Here is a 19,927-nt window from a genome sequence, read left to right on the forward strand (position 1 = left end):
AGCATGATAGGAACACCTTACCTCTCAACATCTGAAAATTACTTTGTTTTTTTTATACACACCTCCTATGATCTTCCTGAAGCCTTTTGTGCTGTTCAGCTTCCCGCTGGGATTCCTTCTCTGCTAAGTATTCGCTCTAGGAAAAGAAATTACATCATCATTGTTGGAGGTTGATCCTTCTCTCTGAAGATGGGGAGTCCCTGTCCACAGTATGAGTACTGTTCTGAAGCAACATCCAATACCTGATCTGCTTGCTATTTGCAATTTTTGCAACACTTATTTAATTACTTTGCTGTTCAGTGCCAGAACGTGCTTGGAAGTGTGGGGAATTTTTATGTCAGACACCGCTTAAGACAGCCTCCAACACTTAAAGGGAAGGTCCCTTTTGGGCTACAGTGTGAGTGAACTTGAGCGGGCTCCCTGAGGTATTGCCTGTAATAGAACCCCAGGTCAGTGACCAGACTTGCCCAAGACCAGCCAGGGGTGGAAAGTATCCCAAAAGTCCAAAGATACACTTCAAAGTTCAAAGATACATCTAAGGTCCAAAGATACATCTCTAGCTCTAAAGATACATCTCAAAATCCAAAGATACATCTCAAGGTCCACAGATGCATCTCACATCCAAAAATACACCTCAGGTCCAAAGGTACATTTAAGGTCTAAATATACATCTCAAGGTCCAAAGATACATCTCAAGATCCAAAGATACATCTCAAGATCCAAAGATACACCTCAGGTCCAAAGGTTCATCTAAGGTCCATAGATACATCTCAAGGTCAAAGATACATCTCAAGATCCAAAGATACATCGCAAGGTCCAAAGATACATCTCAAGGTCCAAAGATATACCTCAGGTCCAAAGGTACATCTAAGGTCCATAGATAAATCTCAAGGTCTAAAGATACATCTCAAGGTCCAAAGATACATTTCAAGGTCCAAAAATACATCTCATCACAATGAGACGAGGTGCTCAAGTGCTCCAGTGCAGGAAAGAAATGTATTGCCCCTACAAGAGTTGTTAGGATAAGAATATCACTCAGTTCACACTTGTTCACTGTAATGACAACACTCACTACATAGCCCAGTCTATCTCACCCCACTACACTCACACAGTCACCATGATTTCTTCCTCTCACCTCACCACTCTTGCAATCAGCTAACCCACAACATGACAATTTACACATACAGACACAGACAAGCACATAATTAACTATTCCAGTCTGGAAGTCAGAATTTCTAAACACCTCATGGGAATCTCAGGAGGACTTGGCATACAGTACAAAGCCAGAAATTTGGCTTGGAAGAGGAGAGCCTGTGCAGGGTGTCACGTACAGGGTCCTAACAGCTGACGAGGCCCATGGAGGAGACATACAGGGTTTCTTATTCCCTCGCCCACACACTCTGCAGACTGGGAATAAATGCTTTCAGCATCTGATGCCCCCTTTCTGCTCTTCATTTACACTCAAAGCTAACCCTTGCCCACTCTTTCATTGCAGGTGCTAGCAATGTGGAACCCCAGTGGCAATGTAAGAAAAGGAAGCCAGAGGATTAAAAATCTCAACTTCCCCTTTAGTTACTAGCTCTGATATAGGCAGCCCCTGTTGGGTAGAGTCTTGGTAGGAGAAGGTCCCACCCTGTGATGGATCATTAAACGAGGTATCTAGCTGCTGGGTGGGAGGCCACAGGTTGCAGATCCAGGAAACTCCAATAATCCGGTACCCTTAGTCTTTTGGTGGTGCTGATGGCAGATATTCCAGACTATTGGATGATACCCCAACACACTTTTAATTCTTAGATGCTACACAGAATAATAATAATGTTTTCAGTGTATCATGTGAGTTGAAAGGCAGCATGGGAAATACAAACACAATGAATTTAAAAGAGGTGTAGGAACTGGGCCCCAGTATGTTTAAAAGGACACAGGAAACACAATCAGGCAAGTTTAAAAGCAGTGTTGGAAATAGGGCCCCAGTGAGTTCAAAAGGAGTGTGGAAATGGGGCCCCGTGACCTCAATGCCAAATTATCAGGATTTCCGAACAATTGGAAAGTAGATTATTGGCGCTTTATTGCAGTTGGTGGGAAAGATTGCAAGGTATTCAAATGTAGACTTCAAGGACCCAGGCTACTGAAGAAGGCTGGCATCCATACACCAGGAAATTCAAGGTGTCCTGGGTGGCCAGTGAGATGGTGCAGAGGCACAGCATAGGGTTCCAGCTACAACCTGTGTTAAGGTTTCACGCAGAACACCATGTGGCCCACAGTAGACCAAGTGGTCAGTCCCTTCAAGTGCATGATGCTAACCACCAATGTAGAACCTCATTTGCTAGCTCCTGAGAGCTGCTTTGGAGGCTACCTTGGTCTTGGCTGCTTCTGTTGACATGGGTGCTAGAATGCCACCCTATTCCACCTCAAGTAGAACACCAGGTGTGCCTTGGAGAGTGCCCTTGGTAAGGCTCCAATTATCCTTTTTCAGAATGACAGTATGTCTGCTCCCTCACTAACATGGGAGTTGAGGGGAATGTGGGGTGAAAATAAGATTAGTGTAGGATTACTGTAACTGGGTGGTTAATAGTCAGCATGTACTGTTTCCATGTTGTATGACTCTATGATTCTATGATAGGATGGGGTGGGGGTTTGCCTAGGCCCAGTTGCTTTTCCTGGTACCCCTTCTGACATGGTGGGAAATAACTGGGCCTCATAAAAACAAAAATGATAGAGTGAGACATGGGGATCTCACCAGGGGAGGCCACAGAGACCTTTGGGGAGGAGGGAGTGACTCCACTCTGTGCAAGTTCCCTTCACCAGCTGCACCACAAACACTCTCCCCTAAGGACTGTTTGGCATGTGGAGACCCAGCTGCTTGTCCCCTACCTTTATATTAATAGTCGATAAGTGAAAGTAACTTGGCATGGCCCACTACAGTGTATAGGTAAGAAATTTGTTAATCTTGGCCTTGGTAAGAGAAAACTCATGACCTTTGCAAGGCAGCTGGAAATCAGGGCATTTTGGGAGTAGTCACTTTATATTTTGTGTTAGTAAGCTATCGCTCTATTGAAGACATTGGCTGCTGTGATTTTAAGATGTTCTTACCTTTTTCCTTTGTTCCTCTTTCATCTCCTGTAGTTTCTGGTCTTCAGCCTCCTTCTGATTCGCTTGGTAAGTGTGACTCCTGGCCTAAGGTGCAAATGGAAACACCAATGCTATTTGACCATCAGATCAAAGGGTACAGCAGTCAGGACGTGGACTATAAGTTACCGTTAGAAATAGAAAAAGCGTGTCAGAGTGACAATGTTAAGATAATTATGGGGGATTTTAACATGAAGGTGGATTGGGAAATCCAGGAAGGCAGTGGATCTCAGGAGAGTGAGTTTGTGGAATGTCTACGGGATGGCTTTTTGGAGCAACTTGTTGATGAGCCCCCCAGGGGATCGGCTGTTTTGGATTGGGTGCTGTGTAACGAACCGGAGGTGATTGGGAACTAAAGGTAAAGGAACCATTAGGAACGAGTGATCACAATATGATTGAGTTCAGTTTCCAATTTGAGAAGGAGAAGCCGATAACTGGTGTATCGATATTTCAGTGGAACAAAGGAAGTTACAGTGGCATGAGAGAGGAGCCGGCCCAAATTGATTGGAAGAGTAAGCTAGCTGGAGGGACGGCAGAGCAGAAATGCATAGAATTTCTACAAGAAATAAGGTAAATGCAGGATAGATATATTCCAAGAAAAAAGGTTTTGAATGGAAAGAAGGCACAAATGTGGATAACGAGAGAGGTTAAGGCTAAAATAAGAGCAAAAGGGAGAGCATACAAGGAAGTAAGAATTAGTGGGAAAACAGAAGACTGGGAAACTTTTAAAAACCTGCAGAAAGAAACTAAGAAGGTCATTTGGAAAGAAAAGATGAATTATTAAAGGAAGTTGGCAGATAACATTCGAAAGGATACTAAGAGTTTTTTTAAATATATGAAGAGTAAAAGAGAGACACGGGTTGATATAGGACCAATTGATAATGGTGCGGGAGAGATTATAATGGATGATAAAGAGATGGCAGAGGAACTAAATGAGTACTTTGCATTGTTCTTCACTGTGGAGGACATCAGCAATATACCGGATAGTCAGGGGTCTCAAGGAATGGAACTGAGTTCAGTTAAGATTACTAGAGAGAAGGTGCTAGGAAAGCTAAATGGACTAAAGACAGATAAGTCTCCTGGACCGAATGAGGTGCATCCCCGGGTTCTGAAGGAGGCGGCTTTAGAGATTATGGAGGCACTGGTGATAATTTTCCGGGAATCAATAGACTCCGGCATGGTTCTGGAGGACTGGAGGGTCGCAAATGTAGTTCCGCTGTATAAGAAAGGTGGGAGGCAGCATAAAGAAAATTACAGACCTATTAGTTTGACATCAGTGGTGGGAAACTTATTGGAATCGATCCTCAAGGATGAGGTTATGGAATACTTAGAGGTGCAAGGCAAGATAGGTTCAAGCCAGCATGGTTTCGTAAAGGGAAGATCCTGCCTGACCAACCTATTGGAGTTTTTTGAGGAAATCTCAGGTAGGGTGGATAAGGGAGAGGCTATAGATGTTGTGCATTTAGACTTTCAAAAGGCCTTCCACAAGGTGCCGCACAAGAGGCTGACTAATAACATGAGAGGTCATGGAATTACAGGTAGGATAGTAGAATGGGTGGAGCATTGGCTGGTTGGCAGAAAGCAAAGGGTGGGAATAAAAGGATCCTGTTCTGGTTGGCTACCGGTTACTAGTGGTGTTCCGCAGGGGTCAGTGTTGGGGCCGCTTCTTTTTACTTTGTACATTAACGATTTGGATGATGGAGTAAATGGTTTTGTGGCTAAGTTTGCAGATGACACCAAGATAGGTGGAGGAGTAGGGAGTATTGAGGAGACAGGAAGGTTGCAGAGAGATCTAGATAGTTTAGGAGAATGGGCAAGGAAATGGCAGATGAGATTCAATGTTGAGAAATGTGCCGTGGTACACTTTGGAAAAAGAAATAAATGAGCAGATTATTATCTAGAAGGGGAGAAAATTCAAAGTACAGAAGTACAAAGGGACTTGGGGGTGCTCGTGCAGGATACCCTAAAGGTTAACCACCAGTTCGGATCGGCAGTAAGGAAAGCAAATGCTATGTTGGCATTCATTTCAAGAGGTATAGTGTATAAAAGTAGGGAAGTGTTGATGATGCTCTACGGTGCACTAGTGAGGCCTCATTTGGAATACTGTGTGCAGTTTTGGGCCCCATATCTTAGGAAGGATGTGCTGATGTTGGAGAGGGTTCAGAGGAGATTTACGAGGATGATTCCCAGAATGAAAGGGCTTACGTATGATGAGTGTTTGTCGGCTCTTGGACTGTACTCACTGGAGTACAGAAGAATGAGAAGGGACCTCATAGAAACATTTAGAATGTTGAAAGGACTGGACAGAGTAGATGTGGCCAAGCTGTTTCCCTTGGTGGGTGAGTCCAGGACCAGAGGGCACAATCTTAGAATTAGAGGGTACATGTTTAAAAAAGAGATGAGGAGAAATTTCTTTAGCCAGAGGGTAGTGAAATTATGGAATTCTTTGCCACGTACAGCAGTGGAGGCCCGATCATTGGAGGCATTTAAGGAGGAGATAGATAGGTATCTAATTAGTCAAGGTATCAAGGGATATGGGGATAAGGCTGGAAATTGGGGCTAGAAAGGAACAGTTTTTTTTCATTTCTCATTTCTTTTTTCTTTTTCCCTTTCTTTTTTTCTTTTCCTTAGCTCATGGAGCAGACTCGATGGGCCGAATGGCCTACTTCTGCTCCCTTGTCTTGTGATCTTGTGATCTACAGTCTCCAGAAATTTGTTTGGCTACAACGTCTGACAGTAAGGAGAGCTTTGAGAAAGTGTCAATCATTTCATGAAGTGATTACAAGAAACCAATGTGAACAAATGGCAGACAACAGAACTTAAAGCTGCAATGTTTCAACATGGCTAGCCAGCTAATAAAGAGGGGAGATAAGGGAAACCTCCCAGTTTAGGCTGTCTCTGCAATGTAACATTCTAACATGTATTCAGCCAGTTTACAGCAAGATAGCGACACTGATAGTCACCACCTGGGATGAACAATCAACCAGCAGAAAAACTACTGGGTTTCCTCAAACAATCCTTGAAGGAACCAGCTACTCCCTGCAAAATGGCAGCAGAAGAGAATAAGAAAGAGAAAGAGAGACCAAGAGAAAGACAGACAGCTGAATAAAGATATTTCAGTTTGTAGATAATACATGGTCTGCCTCAAGATACTTACCCACGATGTGGTTGAAACTGCCGAGCTGGAAGGCAGGTGCAGCTGACTGTAGAATCTATTGGTATCTATCCTATCAAGGAACTGTTGGTTTGCTCTGTTAAAATACCAGATTACAATATGTATGAGCCATCACTTCAACAGCTGAAGGGAAGACAACCACCAGTGACAAGCCAACTTCCAGTATATCACAGCCATGAAATTTCCAAATTGTCAGTACTTCTAATTATGAAGGCAGCAATCAGTACCTTAAGTATCTGGTGACAAAATGCCACTGAAGTAGCCAAGATGGCGTCTTGAACTTCAATGTTAGTTTAGTGCAAGATGTCATCTTGGTACAGAAGTTGAAGCCCCATTTAGGAATGTCCATCTAGAAGTTTACTAAGCAGATGTTTACTGTTTAATTTCCCCACACACATTCATTATCCCAACAGCAACTACAAGAATGGAATAAATACAACACGGATGGAAATTTCAAGCACAACTTACAGAGATACTCAACATTTTAAAGGTCTTTTCACTATTTCAAGCTCAGTGCTGCTGGAATTGTAAATTTGATCCTGAAACACATCGGGAGACTTTCACAGACACACTACTGCCACTCATTCTGGCAATTCTCCGAGGGCCGCTACAGAGTAAGTGCTTGCCAGTCCACTTTAACAAGCATTACATAGGGGTCACCAGGAGAAAGTCATGTTGACAAGGAATGGCAGAACACAAGGCTAAGGACAGAGTCATCAACAGCTGCAAAAGAGAGGGACAGAAAGGTGAAGTTGGCAAGGTTGCCTCTTTTCAACCTCTGGCTAGTGCGTATTCCTTCTCCTCTGGTCCCCCTCCAACCAGGTCTAGTACTACATCAGCAAACATCAGCGATTCACTCTTCCAGCAATTTACAATGTCCTGAAATATGGTAACCAGAGAACTCTTGGGTGTTCAGTGTTAACGGGCACAAGTAGCCCACATACACTTCTCCATGAAAACTGCTGAGCTTTCAGTAATCTATTGGTATTGGTATTGGTTTATTATTGTCACTTGTATTGGGGTACAGTGAAAAACTTGTCTTACATACCGTTCATATAGATCAATTCATTACACAGTGCATTGAGGTAGTACAGAGCGCATTGAGGTAGTACAGGGTAAAAACAATAACAGAATAAAGAGTAAAGTGTCATAGCTACAGCGAAGTGCATTGCAGGTAGACATTAAGGTGCAAGGTCATACCAAGGTAGGTTGTGAGGTCAAGAGTCCATCTCATCGTATAAGGAAACTGTTCAAAAGTCTTATCACAGTGGGATAGAAGCTGTCCTTCAGCCTGGTGGTATGTGCCCTCAGGCTCCTGTATTTTCTGCCTGATGGGAGAGGAGAAAAGAATGACCCGGGTGGGTGGGGTCTTTGATTATGCTGGCTGCTTCACCAAGATAGCGAGAGGTATAGACAGAGTCCATGGAGGGGAGGCTGGTTTCCGTGATGCGCTGGGCTGTGTCCACAACTCTCTGTAGTTTCTTGCAGTCCTGGGCAGAGCAATTGCCATCCAGATAGGATGCTTTCTATTGTGCATCAATAAAAATTGGTGAGCGTCAAAGGGGACGTGCCAAATTTCTTTAGCCTTCTGAGGAAGTAGAGGTGCTGGTGAGCTTTCTTGGCCATGGCATTTATGTGGTTGGACCAAGAAAGGCTATTGGTGATGTTCACTCTTAAAATCTTGAAGCTCTCAACCCTCTCGACCTCAGCATCATTGATGTAGATAGGTGCATGTACACCACCCCCTTTCCTGAAGTCAATGACCATCTCATTTGTTTTGCTGACATTGAGGGAAAGGTTGTTGTCATGACACCATGTCACTAAGCTCTCTATCTCCTTCCTGTACTCTGATTCATCGTTATTTGAGATACAGCCTACTACAGTGTAATAGGCAGTTAGAGCAGAATCTGGCCATGTAGTCATGAGTATATAGGGAGTAGAGTAGAGGGCTGAGGACGCAGCCTTGTGGGGCACAAGCGTTGAGATTAATCGTGCTGCACCTATGGAGTACCTTCAGTAAACTTAACAAACAGCAAGCTGGACCAAAGTTATCTACCGTACGAAGACTTTCAAACAGGCAAGGCCTATTAGATTTAGTTTGCCCGAAATAACCCAACAAATCTAAAAGGTTTAGTTTACAGAATTTAATATTTTAAATGCATCTTCCCAAGTAGAAAAACAATGGAAAAATTTGGAAACTTGTTCTCAACAATTGTTCTAGTTAACTGCGGATGAACTTTGCTATCTTGTCAATTAACCTGTGGGTAACATCCATCTTGACAGCTCCTGATTGGAGGCACTTAATGCTCAGAACATACAGACCCCAGGAAGGTAGAATGTAACTCCATGATACTCCAAGCCTTTGCTACTTAAACACTCATGGGTCCAATTGTCTGGTTCTGAGGAGAAACTAAGGTACTTAGAATGTGCCATCAAAATAACAGCAGGTTTAATGACTCTTGCCTTTATTAATGTGTAAACTGTCTAGCAGCTTGTAGAAGGGATATACCATGAATTGTGAAATGTCACATTGACAGCTTTTCCCTCTGCAAAAGTTTTCAAAATCATCAGCTTATCTTCAACCTCTTTTATCTCCAACTTCTTCAATTCCGATGAAAGATCATTGACCTTCTCTCTCCATAGAAGCTGCGTGACCTGCTGTGGACTTCCAGCATTTCCTGTTTATATTTCAGAATTCCATCATCTGGGATATGTTACTTTCAGATCAAAATCGAGCGCAGTGTATGTGAGACAGATGCAGGAACAAGCAAATACCCTGGAATTACCACAGGTGTCTGGATCTGTCGGGTACACAGACCTGTAGGCTGGTCAACGGGCTGGGCTGATGCTGGAAGAGGCAGCACAGGTACAGACACTGACACTATGGGCTGAATGGTCTCTTCTGTAATTCTTACATTTCTGAAAAGTGAAAACATACTAACTGCAAAGCCACAATGGTTTCCAGCCACTGCCCTTCTCCAAGGTGCTATGAAATGAATTCTTGAGCCTGGAGTTGGTGGATATCCCAGCTAAATGGCCATACACCCTCAACTGCAAACCCACCGAAGCCTCCAGCTCCATTGTCTAGAGCCACTGTTCCAGTCTGCAATCTGCCAGTTAGTGCAGGCAGCCTGAAGTTTCACCATAGATTGAAGAATGGGCAGTACCGCCTCGCTGTTGTTTATGACACTCACTGGTGGTGCTGAGCTTGATGCTGTGCTTTCTTCTGCTCTTCCTCCTGCCTCTTTCTTTCCGCAAGTTTATTGGCTTTTTCCCTCTGAATTTCCTTCATCTTCTGGTAATTGAGTTCTTGGGCTTCTTTCCTTTTCCGATCATGTTCTTCTTTTTTGGCCTGATGGCAGGAAGAAAAATTAATGAGAACATCAATAACAGGTGGTGGGTGTATGGAACGAACTGTCAGAGAAAATGATAGAGGCAGGTACAATTAAATCCCTCCTATCCATGTACCTGTCCACGTTTAAAAGACATTTGGACAGGTGCATGGATAGGAGAGATTTAGAGGGATATGGGCCAAACACAGGGAACATGGGACTGGCTCAGGAAGGTCGACATGGCTGATTTGGTCTGAGGAGCCTGTTTCTGTGCTGTATAATGCTCCGCCATCAGATTTCTGAACGATCCAATGAACACTACCTCGTTATTCCTCTTTTGCAGTATTTATTTATTTTTGTAACTTACAGGAATTTTTACATTTTGCACTGTACTGCTGCCACAAAACAATAAATTTCACGACATATGTCAGTGATAATAAACCTGATTCTGACACTCATTCACTGCAAATGTGGATTGTGGGAACGGTGGAACAGAACATTAGAGTGTAGGTAGAGAACCATGTACCCAGGGTGGTCAAAGGGGTCAAGGATATCTGTGTGTGGCACATGGTGGCTGAGCTCAATCACATGGCTTGGGTCCATTCAAGGGAGAACCCTGCTTTGGGATGAGTTTTGCTCAGCCACAGTATATATATTTCTGCCTCTCTCAGGAGATCAAATAACTTGGGTGGCATATGGAGTGTACATTTCAGGATTTACAAGGTTATGTGCAGACTGACTGGATGGCCCAAAAAGTGCCTTTATATGCCCACCTACCCTAATCCCATCTGCTGGATTAAGATTGAATCCTTCCATGTCTTGCCTTTTCAAACATAGTGATTGTATCTGACTCCACCACCTTGTCTGGCAGTGAGTTCCAGATATCAACTACTCTCTGTCAAAAACACTTAACCCTCAACTCCCCTTTAAATAAAATACCTCTCACTTAAACCTATACCCTCTATTTTTGATACCCAAACCCTGGAATAAAAGGTTCTACCCTATCTATGCCTCTTATAATTTTACAAGTCACTCCTCAGCATCCTTCACTCCAGGTAAAACAAATCCAGCCTAAACAATCTCCCCCCGTAACTAGTCCTTCAGTCCAGGCAACACTCAGGCAAATTGTCTCTGCACTCTCTCCAGCACAACCGCATTCTTCCTAGAGTGTAAACAAGGACACAAGAAAATAGGAACAGGAGGAGGCCATCAGGACCTTCAAGCCAACCCACCATTTAATATCCTCAAGTCCACTTCTGTGCCATTTCTCCATACCCTTCTATTCCTCAACCTATCAAATATTTATCCAGCTCCACTTTAAATACTTCTAATGATCCAGCTTTCACCACCCACCTGGGCAGAGACTTTCAGGGATTCACCACCCTCTGCGAAAAGAAATTTCCACATACATCAGATTTAATTGACTGGCCCCTTGTAGTTACAACCCTTTGTTTGAGGATCTCCCAACAGTGAAAACATCCCAACATCGTCCCTGTCAAACTCCCTTAGGATCTTATATCTTTGAATAAGGTCACCCCTCATTCTTCTAAACTCCAAGGAATATGGGCACAAACTGTTCAGTCTCTCTTGATGGGACAATTCTCTCATCCCAGGAATTAGCCTGGTGAATCTCCTTTGTGCTGCCTCCAATGTTACCAGTTTTTTAGGCAGGGGAACCAAAACTGTACGCATTATTCCAGGTGAGGCCTCACCAACACCCTGTACAATCGCAAGCTCTCTATTTTTAAACTCCAACCCCTTTGCAATGAAGGCCAAAGTGCCATTTGCCTTCTTAACAACTTGTTGGAGCTGCCTGCTAGCTGTGATTTGTGCACAAGAGCACCTCAGTCTCTCTGTCTTCACTCACTTACAGTCTCTCTCCGGTTAGATAATAATCTGCCTTTTGATTCCTCTTACCAAATTGTATAACCTCAAATTTCCCCATATTAAACTCCATTTGTCAATTTTTTGCCTATAAACTCAATCTATCTATATCTTGTTCAGAATCACAGTATCCTTATCCCGACATGCCCTTCCGCCTATTTTCGTATCATCAGCAAACCTTACATACTGTTCCTTTCTGGGCCAAGAAGTAATCCCTGTGGTACTCCACAGACTGAGAAGGATCCATTTATTCCAACTAAACGGTGTAGTGACCAAATGTGTGGTCTAATCAGTGTTTTGTAAAGTTGCAACATAAAGCCCCAATTTTTATATTCTGTGCCCTGACCTATTAAGGCAAGCATGCCATATGCCTTCTTCACTAACCTATCTACCTGTGTTGCCACTTTCAGCGAGCTATGTGCTAGAATCCCAAGGTTCCTCTGTTCATTAACATTCTTTAGTGCCCTACCATTTACTATATATGTCCTTTTCCTATTTGACTTTCCAAAATGAACCACCTCGCACTTGTTGGGATTAAATTCCATCAGCCAATGCTCTGCCTGACTTTCCAGCTGATTTGTATCCTGCTGTAGCCTTAGACAACCTTCCCTGTTATCCACAACATCACTAACTTTCGTGGCATCTATAAACTTACTAATCATATCCCCTACAATCACATCCAGGTCATTGATCTTCCATGTCCTTCTCCTTGGTAATTACAGAAGAGAAGTATTCATTTCAGACCTCACATAAATTATCTCTTTGGTCCCTAGGGGACCCAGTCTTTCCTTGGCTACCCTCTTGTTCCCAATATACATTTACGGCTGATACGGCCTCATTGGATGATCCCTCCAGCATATCCTTTCTAAGTAGTGCCATTATGTTCTCTTTAATCAGTAGTGCATTCCCTGTGCCACATCAGAAGCTTCTATACCCCAGAACACTAAGCTGCCAGTCTTGCCCTTTCCTCAGCCATAGTTCCGTGATGGCAATAACATCATAATTCCAAGTGCTGATTCATGCTCTGAGGTTATCCGACTTGACCATGAGGCCTTGCTCTGCCCACTGGATTAGCTTGATTTATCCTTGACATTCTTCACCCTGTTTGCTGAACTGCTACTGTGCTTCCCATCCCCCAGCCAAATCGATTTAAATCCTCCCGGATAGTGTGAGCAAATCTCCCTGCAAGGATATTGGTCCCCCTCCAGCTGAGGCAACCTGTTCTTCTTGTACAGGTCCCACCCACCCCAGAAGCGATTCCAATTATTCAACTACCTAAAGCAACCCCACCCCCCCCCCCCCCGCTCTTTAATTACGAATTCACCTGTCCTACCCTCTGATTTCTCCAACCAGTGCTCACCTGTTTGTGCTAATTATGGTGGGAAACAAAATAATCAGATCAGCACATATGGATGGGGGACTGGGGAAGGATTGGAGGCCAGGAAGCCTGCCGGGGTTGAGTGGAGGGTTATGGGAGAGGCTGATGATCAGTGAATGTTGGAGGTCAGGGGGAGGTGGGAAAGTGGGAATATATTCAATGTGGCCGGTGGATAGGAGCATTCCAGACAAACTGCAGAGAATTGTGGACACAGCCCAGTGCATCATGGAAACCAGCCTCCCCTCCATGGACTCTATCTATACCTCTCGCTGCCTTGGTGAAGCAGCCAGCATAATCAAAGACCACAACCACCCGGGTCATTCTCTCTTCTCTCCTCTCCCATCAGGCAGAAGATACAGGAGCCTGAGGGCACATACCACCAGGCTCAAGGACAGCTTCTATCCCACTGTGATAAGACTATTGAACGGTTCTTACTTGGCTTGTTTGATCTTGCACCTTATGTCTACCTGCAATGCACTTCCCTGTAGCTGTGACAATTTACTCTGTACTCCATTATTGTTTTTACCCTGTACTACATCAATGCACTGTGTAATGAATTGATCAGTACGAACAGTATGCAAGACGTTTTTCACTGTACTTCGGTGCAAGTGACAATAATAAACCAATACCAATGACCAAGTTACCCTGGGAGTGATGTCAGGATAATGTAGTGCAATTTCCCCTACAAAGTTCCAGAAGGAGCAGAGCCTGCAGAACAATATCATTCTGTGTGGAAATTTCCAAAATATCTGTTACTGTGCTTCTTGAAATATTGTGTGCAGTTCTGGTCACCATGTAAGAGGAAGGATGTGATTAAGTTAGAGAGGGTGCAGAAAAGATTCACAAGGATGTTGCTGGGGCTTGAGTTATAAGGAGAGACTGGATAGGCTGGGACTGTTTTCCCTGGAGCAAATGAGACTGAGGTGTGACCTTATGGAGGTTTATAAAATCATGAGGGACATAGATAGGGTAAATAGTCAGTCTTTTTCCCAAGTTAAGGGAGTCTAAAATAAGAGGTTATAGATTTAAAGTGAAAGAGTTAAGGGGGCAGGTATTTCATACAGAGGGTGGTTGGTATATGGAACGAGTTGGCAGAGAGAGTAGTAGAGGCGAGTACAATTACAACATTTAAAAGGCATTTGGTCAGGTACATGGATAGGAAAGGTTTTGAGGGATATGGGCCAAATGCAGGTAAAGAGGATTAGTTTAGATAGGCATCTTGGTCAACATAAACAAGTTGGCCAAAGGACGTGTTTCCATGCTGTATAACTCTATGCGTCACTCATTAGGAGAAAATTTGACTGTTTGTTGTATGATATTGGAAAAAAATTATGCATGGAAGCAGATGGGAAGAATTATTTCAGTGCAAAATTTTTGCAATCTGGAATGCACCGCCTGAAAGTGCGGTGGAAACAGATTCAATAATAAAGAGGAGGGAAAATGCATGGATCTGGGAAAAGGGCTGGGGACAAGTAACAGTCCTTTGACAAAGAAGGCACATGTACAACAGCCAAATATTCTCCTTATGCGCTGAATAATTCTATGATTTCTACTGGAGTTGAACACTAACTCTTTGTTGGAGCTTGGACCCCAGGAGATTCATTTGTTGCTTTTGTCTTACTTCATGCTCTGAAGTGAGTCCACCTAAAAGGAAAGAAATTGAGAAATCAATATGGGGATGGAAAAAGAGATTAGAAGACATTAAGGAAGAATGGATTATTGGGTGAGAACGTTGTGTGGTGTTAGATGTTGGATGAATTGAACTGCTTACCAAGGCAGGGACAAATAGCTTATTGCATCTTTCTCAAATGGGTAGACAATACAGATCGACAGGTTGAAAATCACTCTGTGTTGCTACTGAATTGTACATCTTCCAAACAAACTCTTCAGGGATTTTACAAGGGAAAGCAAGGGAATCTCAGACATCTGATTTTGAATACAGTTCAATAATGGGACAGACTATTGATCTTAAACATGTAGATACTGAAAAGCTGCTTAATAGAAATGCAACAGTAAATCAGAAACCCAAATGCATGCATTAGTTACCAGTAAAGTGTTAGTTAATGGAGAAGGCCTGGTGTGGGTTAATGAAGACACAGCGACAAGATGGTAGCTGCTTTAAATACAGGAGTACGTTGGGTCATAGATCAGCCATAATGTCACTGAAATCTGGAACATGCTTGTGCACCTATTGCTCTTCCTGTGTTGCATATTCCTATCTTCTGATGGAACATCACACCTTGGAGAATCAGTTCCAGTGAAGCATAGTGAGCCTACTTTTAACTGTTTGTTGCACTAGTCTCCCTCCCTAGAGACCCCAGCACCTCTAATCAGCCTTTAATGCTCTGACAGATGAGGATGAATATTTCCCCCATATTTTTCTGAACAAGCACAAGATTCTTCTGGGAAATGTTACCTGTCATTGTCATGTTTGAGGGTGAGAAACTGACTTAATAAGGACAGGAAAATATGCCCGAGAAACACAAAAACGTATCTTTGCATTCCATTAGTGCTACCCAGTGCCACCTGGGGAACCTGCTTCAAGTCAGGATTCAGGTGTGAAAATGGGCCCTCCTCAGCCTCCAGGCTTCACCAGTATGGACACATCGTGCTTGGCTTTCAGATGCTGCCATGTAACAGGTATCGGAGTTATAAATTAATCATCAGGGCACTGCTGTAAGCAATGGTCTAGAGTGGGGAGTGGGAGGTAGGAAAAAAGCCAGGCGTGTGTAATATAAAGCTGCCAAACAATGCCAAACAACTTTGTTTATTTTTTACAATATATAGGAGAGATAGATGTTTGATGACAGTTAAGAAGCATTCATTCAGCTAATGAAGAGTGTACTCATTTTCTGATTGGCTGTGGGAAGGTGATATGGTGTGGGGATGGACACACCAGGCAACCAATGGCAGATCTGGCAGTTGGAGTACTTAAGGCAGTAGATCTTTTGTGAGGAAATAGTCAGGAGCATATCCAATTGAGTTGCTAATCTATTACAAAATGTTTTCTTGAGGTGGCTGCATTCATAGAGGTTTTCTTAGTTCTTCTTCTTATGCCCTCCCCCAGGATCCAGGATGACTTGCTCTCAATCTATGGGTCCTGAGGTGGCTGATAAGACCAAAGTAAGACTCACAGACTCTTTCACGTATGGGGCAGGAGGTGGCAGATTGGGTGAGCAGGTGGGTGGTTTGTGAAGTGGTCTGCTCCTTTTGTCACTAATGCAGGGTCTCTTTGTGCTTGGTCTCAAGGTTCTCAGCACCGCCCCAAGCACCACCCCAAATGCTCCTTCTCAACTTTGAATAGTCACAAGCCAGAGACAGGGTGATATGAGAATAACCACAGCATAATTTGGAATAAATTTACAAAATGGCATTCCTAGTATGGAAATGCAATACTCCCTATGCTTCTACCACCTCCATTCCAACCCCCTCACCCCGCCCATCCCACTACCCTCCCCTGAAAAGCTTCAAGAGCAATTGGTCAATTTTTCAGCTGAGTACCTCCATTCCCAATCTGCAATACCAGCATTCCAATTGGTACAACTATCCTCTGGAAATGAACCCCCCCCCTCCCCCCCACATAAGGAGGGTCCCAGTAAATGATTTACAATGCATCAAAATCCCAATTAAAAGACTCTGATACACATTAAACAAAGCCATTTATAGAGCGATATAGTATGGATACAGGCCCTTTGGTCCAATCAGTCCATGCCAACTGCATTGTCCATGCGGCTAGTCCCAATTTCCTGCATTTGGCCCATGTCCCTCCAGGTCCCTCCCCTCCACGTACCTACCCAAGTGCTTCTTAAATGATACTATTGTACCTACCTCAACCACTTCCTCTGACGGCTCGATCCATATTCTCACTATCCTCTGCGTGAAAAAGTTGCCCCTCAGGTCCCTGTTAAATCTTTCTGCTCTCACCCTAAACCTGTGCCCCCTAATTTTGGACTCCCCTACCCTGGGGAAAAGACTGTTACCATCCACCTTATCGATGCCTCTCATAATTTTAAACACTTCGATAAGGTTGCCCCTCATTCTCCTACATTCCAAGGAATAAAGAGCTAGCCTGGTGAACCTCTCCCTATGACTCAGGCCCTCTAGTCCTGGCAACACCCTCGTAAATCTTTTCTGCACTCTTTCCAGTTTAACTACATCTTTCCTATAACAGGGTGACCGAAACTGTACACAGTTCTCCAAGTGTGGTCTCACCAACAACTTAAACAACTGCAACGTGATGTCCCAGCTCCTATACTCAATGCCCTTACTGATGAAGGCCAGCATGCTAAACGCCTTTTTCACCATCCTGTCTACCTGTGACACCGCTTTCAATGAACTATGCACTTGTACTTCTATGTCCCTCTGTTCCATTACACTTGCTAGTGCCCTACCGTTCACAGTAGACATCCTACTCTGGTTTGACTTCCCAAAATGCATCACCTCACATTTATCTGGATTGAATTCCATTTGCTATTCCTTGACACATTTCCCTAACTGATCAAGATTCCCCTGTAATCTACGATAACCTTCTTCACTATCAACAACACCTCCTAATTTCCTGAATGGGGTCTTACCTTCCAGAATTTTTCTCCATATAAGTTTGTTCTGGGCTCTTTTGCATTGAGAACGATGTTTGAACTGTCTTTTGAACTGGGTGACAGATTACAGAAGACCTGTCCTACATAAAACTGCTGTCTCCAGCATCTCACATACCATGACATGAATTCATTCTATAGATGCACAAGTTTGCAGACAGACTTCCCAATATTATGTGTAGTTAAAAATTGGTGAACCAATGTCACAAATATGGTTTTTGGAACAAATGATTGCAGATGCTGGAAATCTGAAACAAAAACACAGGACACTGGAAGCATTTGGCAGGTCAGGCAGAATCCAAGGGGAGAGAGAAAGAGTTGGTTTTGGGTCAAGAATGAGAAATGTGAGAAAACAGGCAAGTCTCAGGTTGCAGAGAGTGGGAGGTATGGAGAGAACAGAGGGAAAGTCTGTGATAAGGAGTAGATAAAAGCTGTACTTTAAAAACTGGTAATTAGAGATAGGAAAAAATAGAAACAAACTGAAACAGAAAAGTACAGTCGCATATGTGGAGAGAGAGAGAAAAATATTCATGCCTACAATTATTCAATTCAATATTAAGTTTCAAGGGCTTCAACATAACCCAGTCAGAAGATGAAGTGCTATTCCTTAAGCTTATTTCAGAAATCATTGGACTTCATTGGGGCAACATAGGAGGTTGAAGACGAGGAGTCAGACCAAGGGACAGGATGGTGAATTAGAGTGGCAAGCATTTGGAAGCTCAGGTTAACCCTTGTGGACTGAATAAAGGTGGCCTGCAAAGCCATCATCCGATCTGCATTTGGTTTCCTAGAGGAGACTGCATCAAGAGCAGTGAATGCAGTACACCAAGTTAAGAGGAGTGCAAGTGAATCACCACTTTTCCCGAATGGACTGTTGGGTCACTGGATGATGGAAAGGGAGGAGGTAAAAGAATAGGTGTTTCACCTCCTGTGGTTACACAAGAAAGTGCCATGAGAAGGGAAGTGGTGGGTGGAGATGAAAGAGCAGATGAAGGAGTCATAGAGGGAACAGTCCCTTCAGAATGCTGGAAGTGGAGGTTAAGCAGATAGGAGATGATGGAAATAATGATCCATTGAATGTGGAAGCTGGTGGAGAGGGTCCAGGGAAAACCCTTTCATTACTCTGGCTGGGAGAAGGGGGTGAAGGGTTGAGAACAGGAAATAGAGATGTGGTGAAGAGTTCTGTCAACTGCAGTGGAGAGGAAGCCCCTTAAAGAGAAATAAAAAGATCTTGAAAGTACTGTTATGGAAAGGTCTCATTGTCATCAGAACAGTTACGACAGAGATCAAGATTCTGGGATAATGGAATGGTATTCTTGCAGGAGGAAGGGTGGGAGGATGTGTTGTTGAGATATCTGTGGGAGACGGAGCCCTTAAAATGAATTTTGGCAGCCCAACATATCTTCTGAGATGGTGATAGAAATATCAAAAGAGGGAAGAGCAGCAAACAGAATTAAAAGTTTTGGGTTCTGTACAAATGCAGGAAGCAACACCAAAACAGTAATTACCATGTGAGGAGAAGAGTTGAGGGATGCGCCTGTGTCCAACTGAAACAAGGACTGCTCTATGTAACCACCAAAACAGGTTTAGCTGGAGAGTCATTGCAAGTCCCTACAGTAACGCCTTTGACTTGGAGAAAGTGAATGGAGCTGAACAAGTTATTCAATGTAGGAATGAGTTCAGTTAGGTAAAGGAGAATGGTGGTGGAGGGGGACTGTTTCAAAGAATAAACAAAGGCCTTCAGACCATCATGATATGGGACGGGGGTGTACAAGGATGAAGTTGAGCTGGATGAGACCAGAAAACTGGAAACCGTCTGCGTAATGGAGGGCATCAGAATTGTCACGTGTGATGGATATAAATGGGAAGGGACTGGACAAGAGGAGAAAGAATAGAGTCAAGTTAGGAAGTTCTGTGGGGCAAGAGCAAGCTGAAGCATTGGGTTTACCAGGAGAACCCTGCTTGAAGAAATGTGGTCAGTTACTCTCTGGGAGACAATGGCTTGATGTTCATTCATGCAATTGCCGTCCAGTGTCTGGGATCTGAGAGCAAATAGCTGGCTTCTGTGAGGTAGAGGTCAGTTTATCAAACCATAACAGCACCATCTTGTCAGAGGCTTTAACAAGAATGTTGGGATTGGTCCTTAATGAGTGGAGTCTGTGAGTTCGGGGTTGCCGGGAGGGCAGGGGGTGTAAGTCAGAGTGAGTAAGGGCACTGGAAAAATTGAGACAGTCAATGTTGAATTAGTTGTTAATGATGAATACATTTAGCGGGGACAAGAGGCCAGGGGATGGAACCAGGTGGATTGGGAAATTGGAAGATGGGAGAAAAGTTCACAGTCTTGGGTGAAGACTCCCGGCCAAAAAGGCAATGGAACCATAGGTGGTGGAAGAAGAGTTCAACATTACATCAGACTCAGAATTCATTGAGATGGAGG

The 19,927-nt window shown here is 43.6% G+C and overlaps 1 protein-coding gene across 1 annotated transcript in view; it reads right to left on the reverse strand.

The window, feature by feature from the left end:
* epsti1 (epithelial stromal interaction 1) overlaps nt 1-19,927 on the reverse strand; it is a 31,498-nt gene that overhangs the window by 4,195 nt on the left and 7,376 nt on the right. Inside the window, exons 4-8 of the mRNA XM_052014243.1 lie at nt 14,466-14,539; nt 9,496-9,653; nt 6,284-6,377; nt 3,091-3,174; nt 63-136 (exon numbers count right to left, since the gene is read on the reverse strand). Coding sequence (XP_051870203.1) covers nt 63-136; nt 3,091-3,174; nt 6,284-6,377; nt 9,496-9,653; nt 14,466-14,539 — 484 coding nt within the window. The remainder of the gene's footprint in view (nt 1-62; nt 137-3,090; nt 3,175-6,283; nt 6,378-9,495; nt 9,654-14,465; nt 14,540-19,927) is intronic.

This window comes from Pristis pectinata, chromosome 4 (genome assembly GCF_009764475.1).
Source record: "Pristis pectinata isolate sPriPec2 chromosome 4, sPriPec2.1.pri, whole genome shotgun sequence".
Classification (NCBI taxonomy): domain Eukaryota; kingdom Metazoa; phylum Chordata; class Chondrichthyes; order Rhinopristiformes; family Pristidae; genus Pristis; species Pristis pectinata.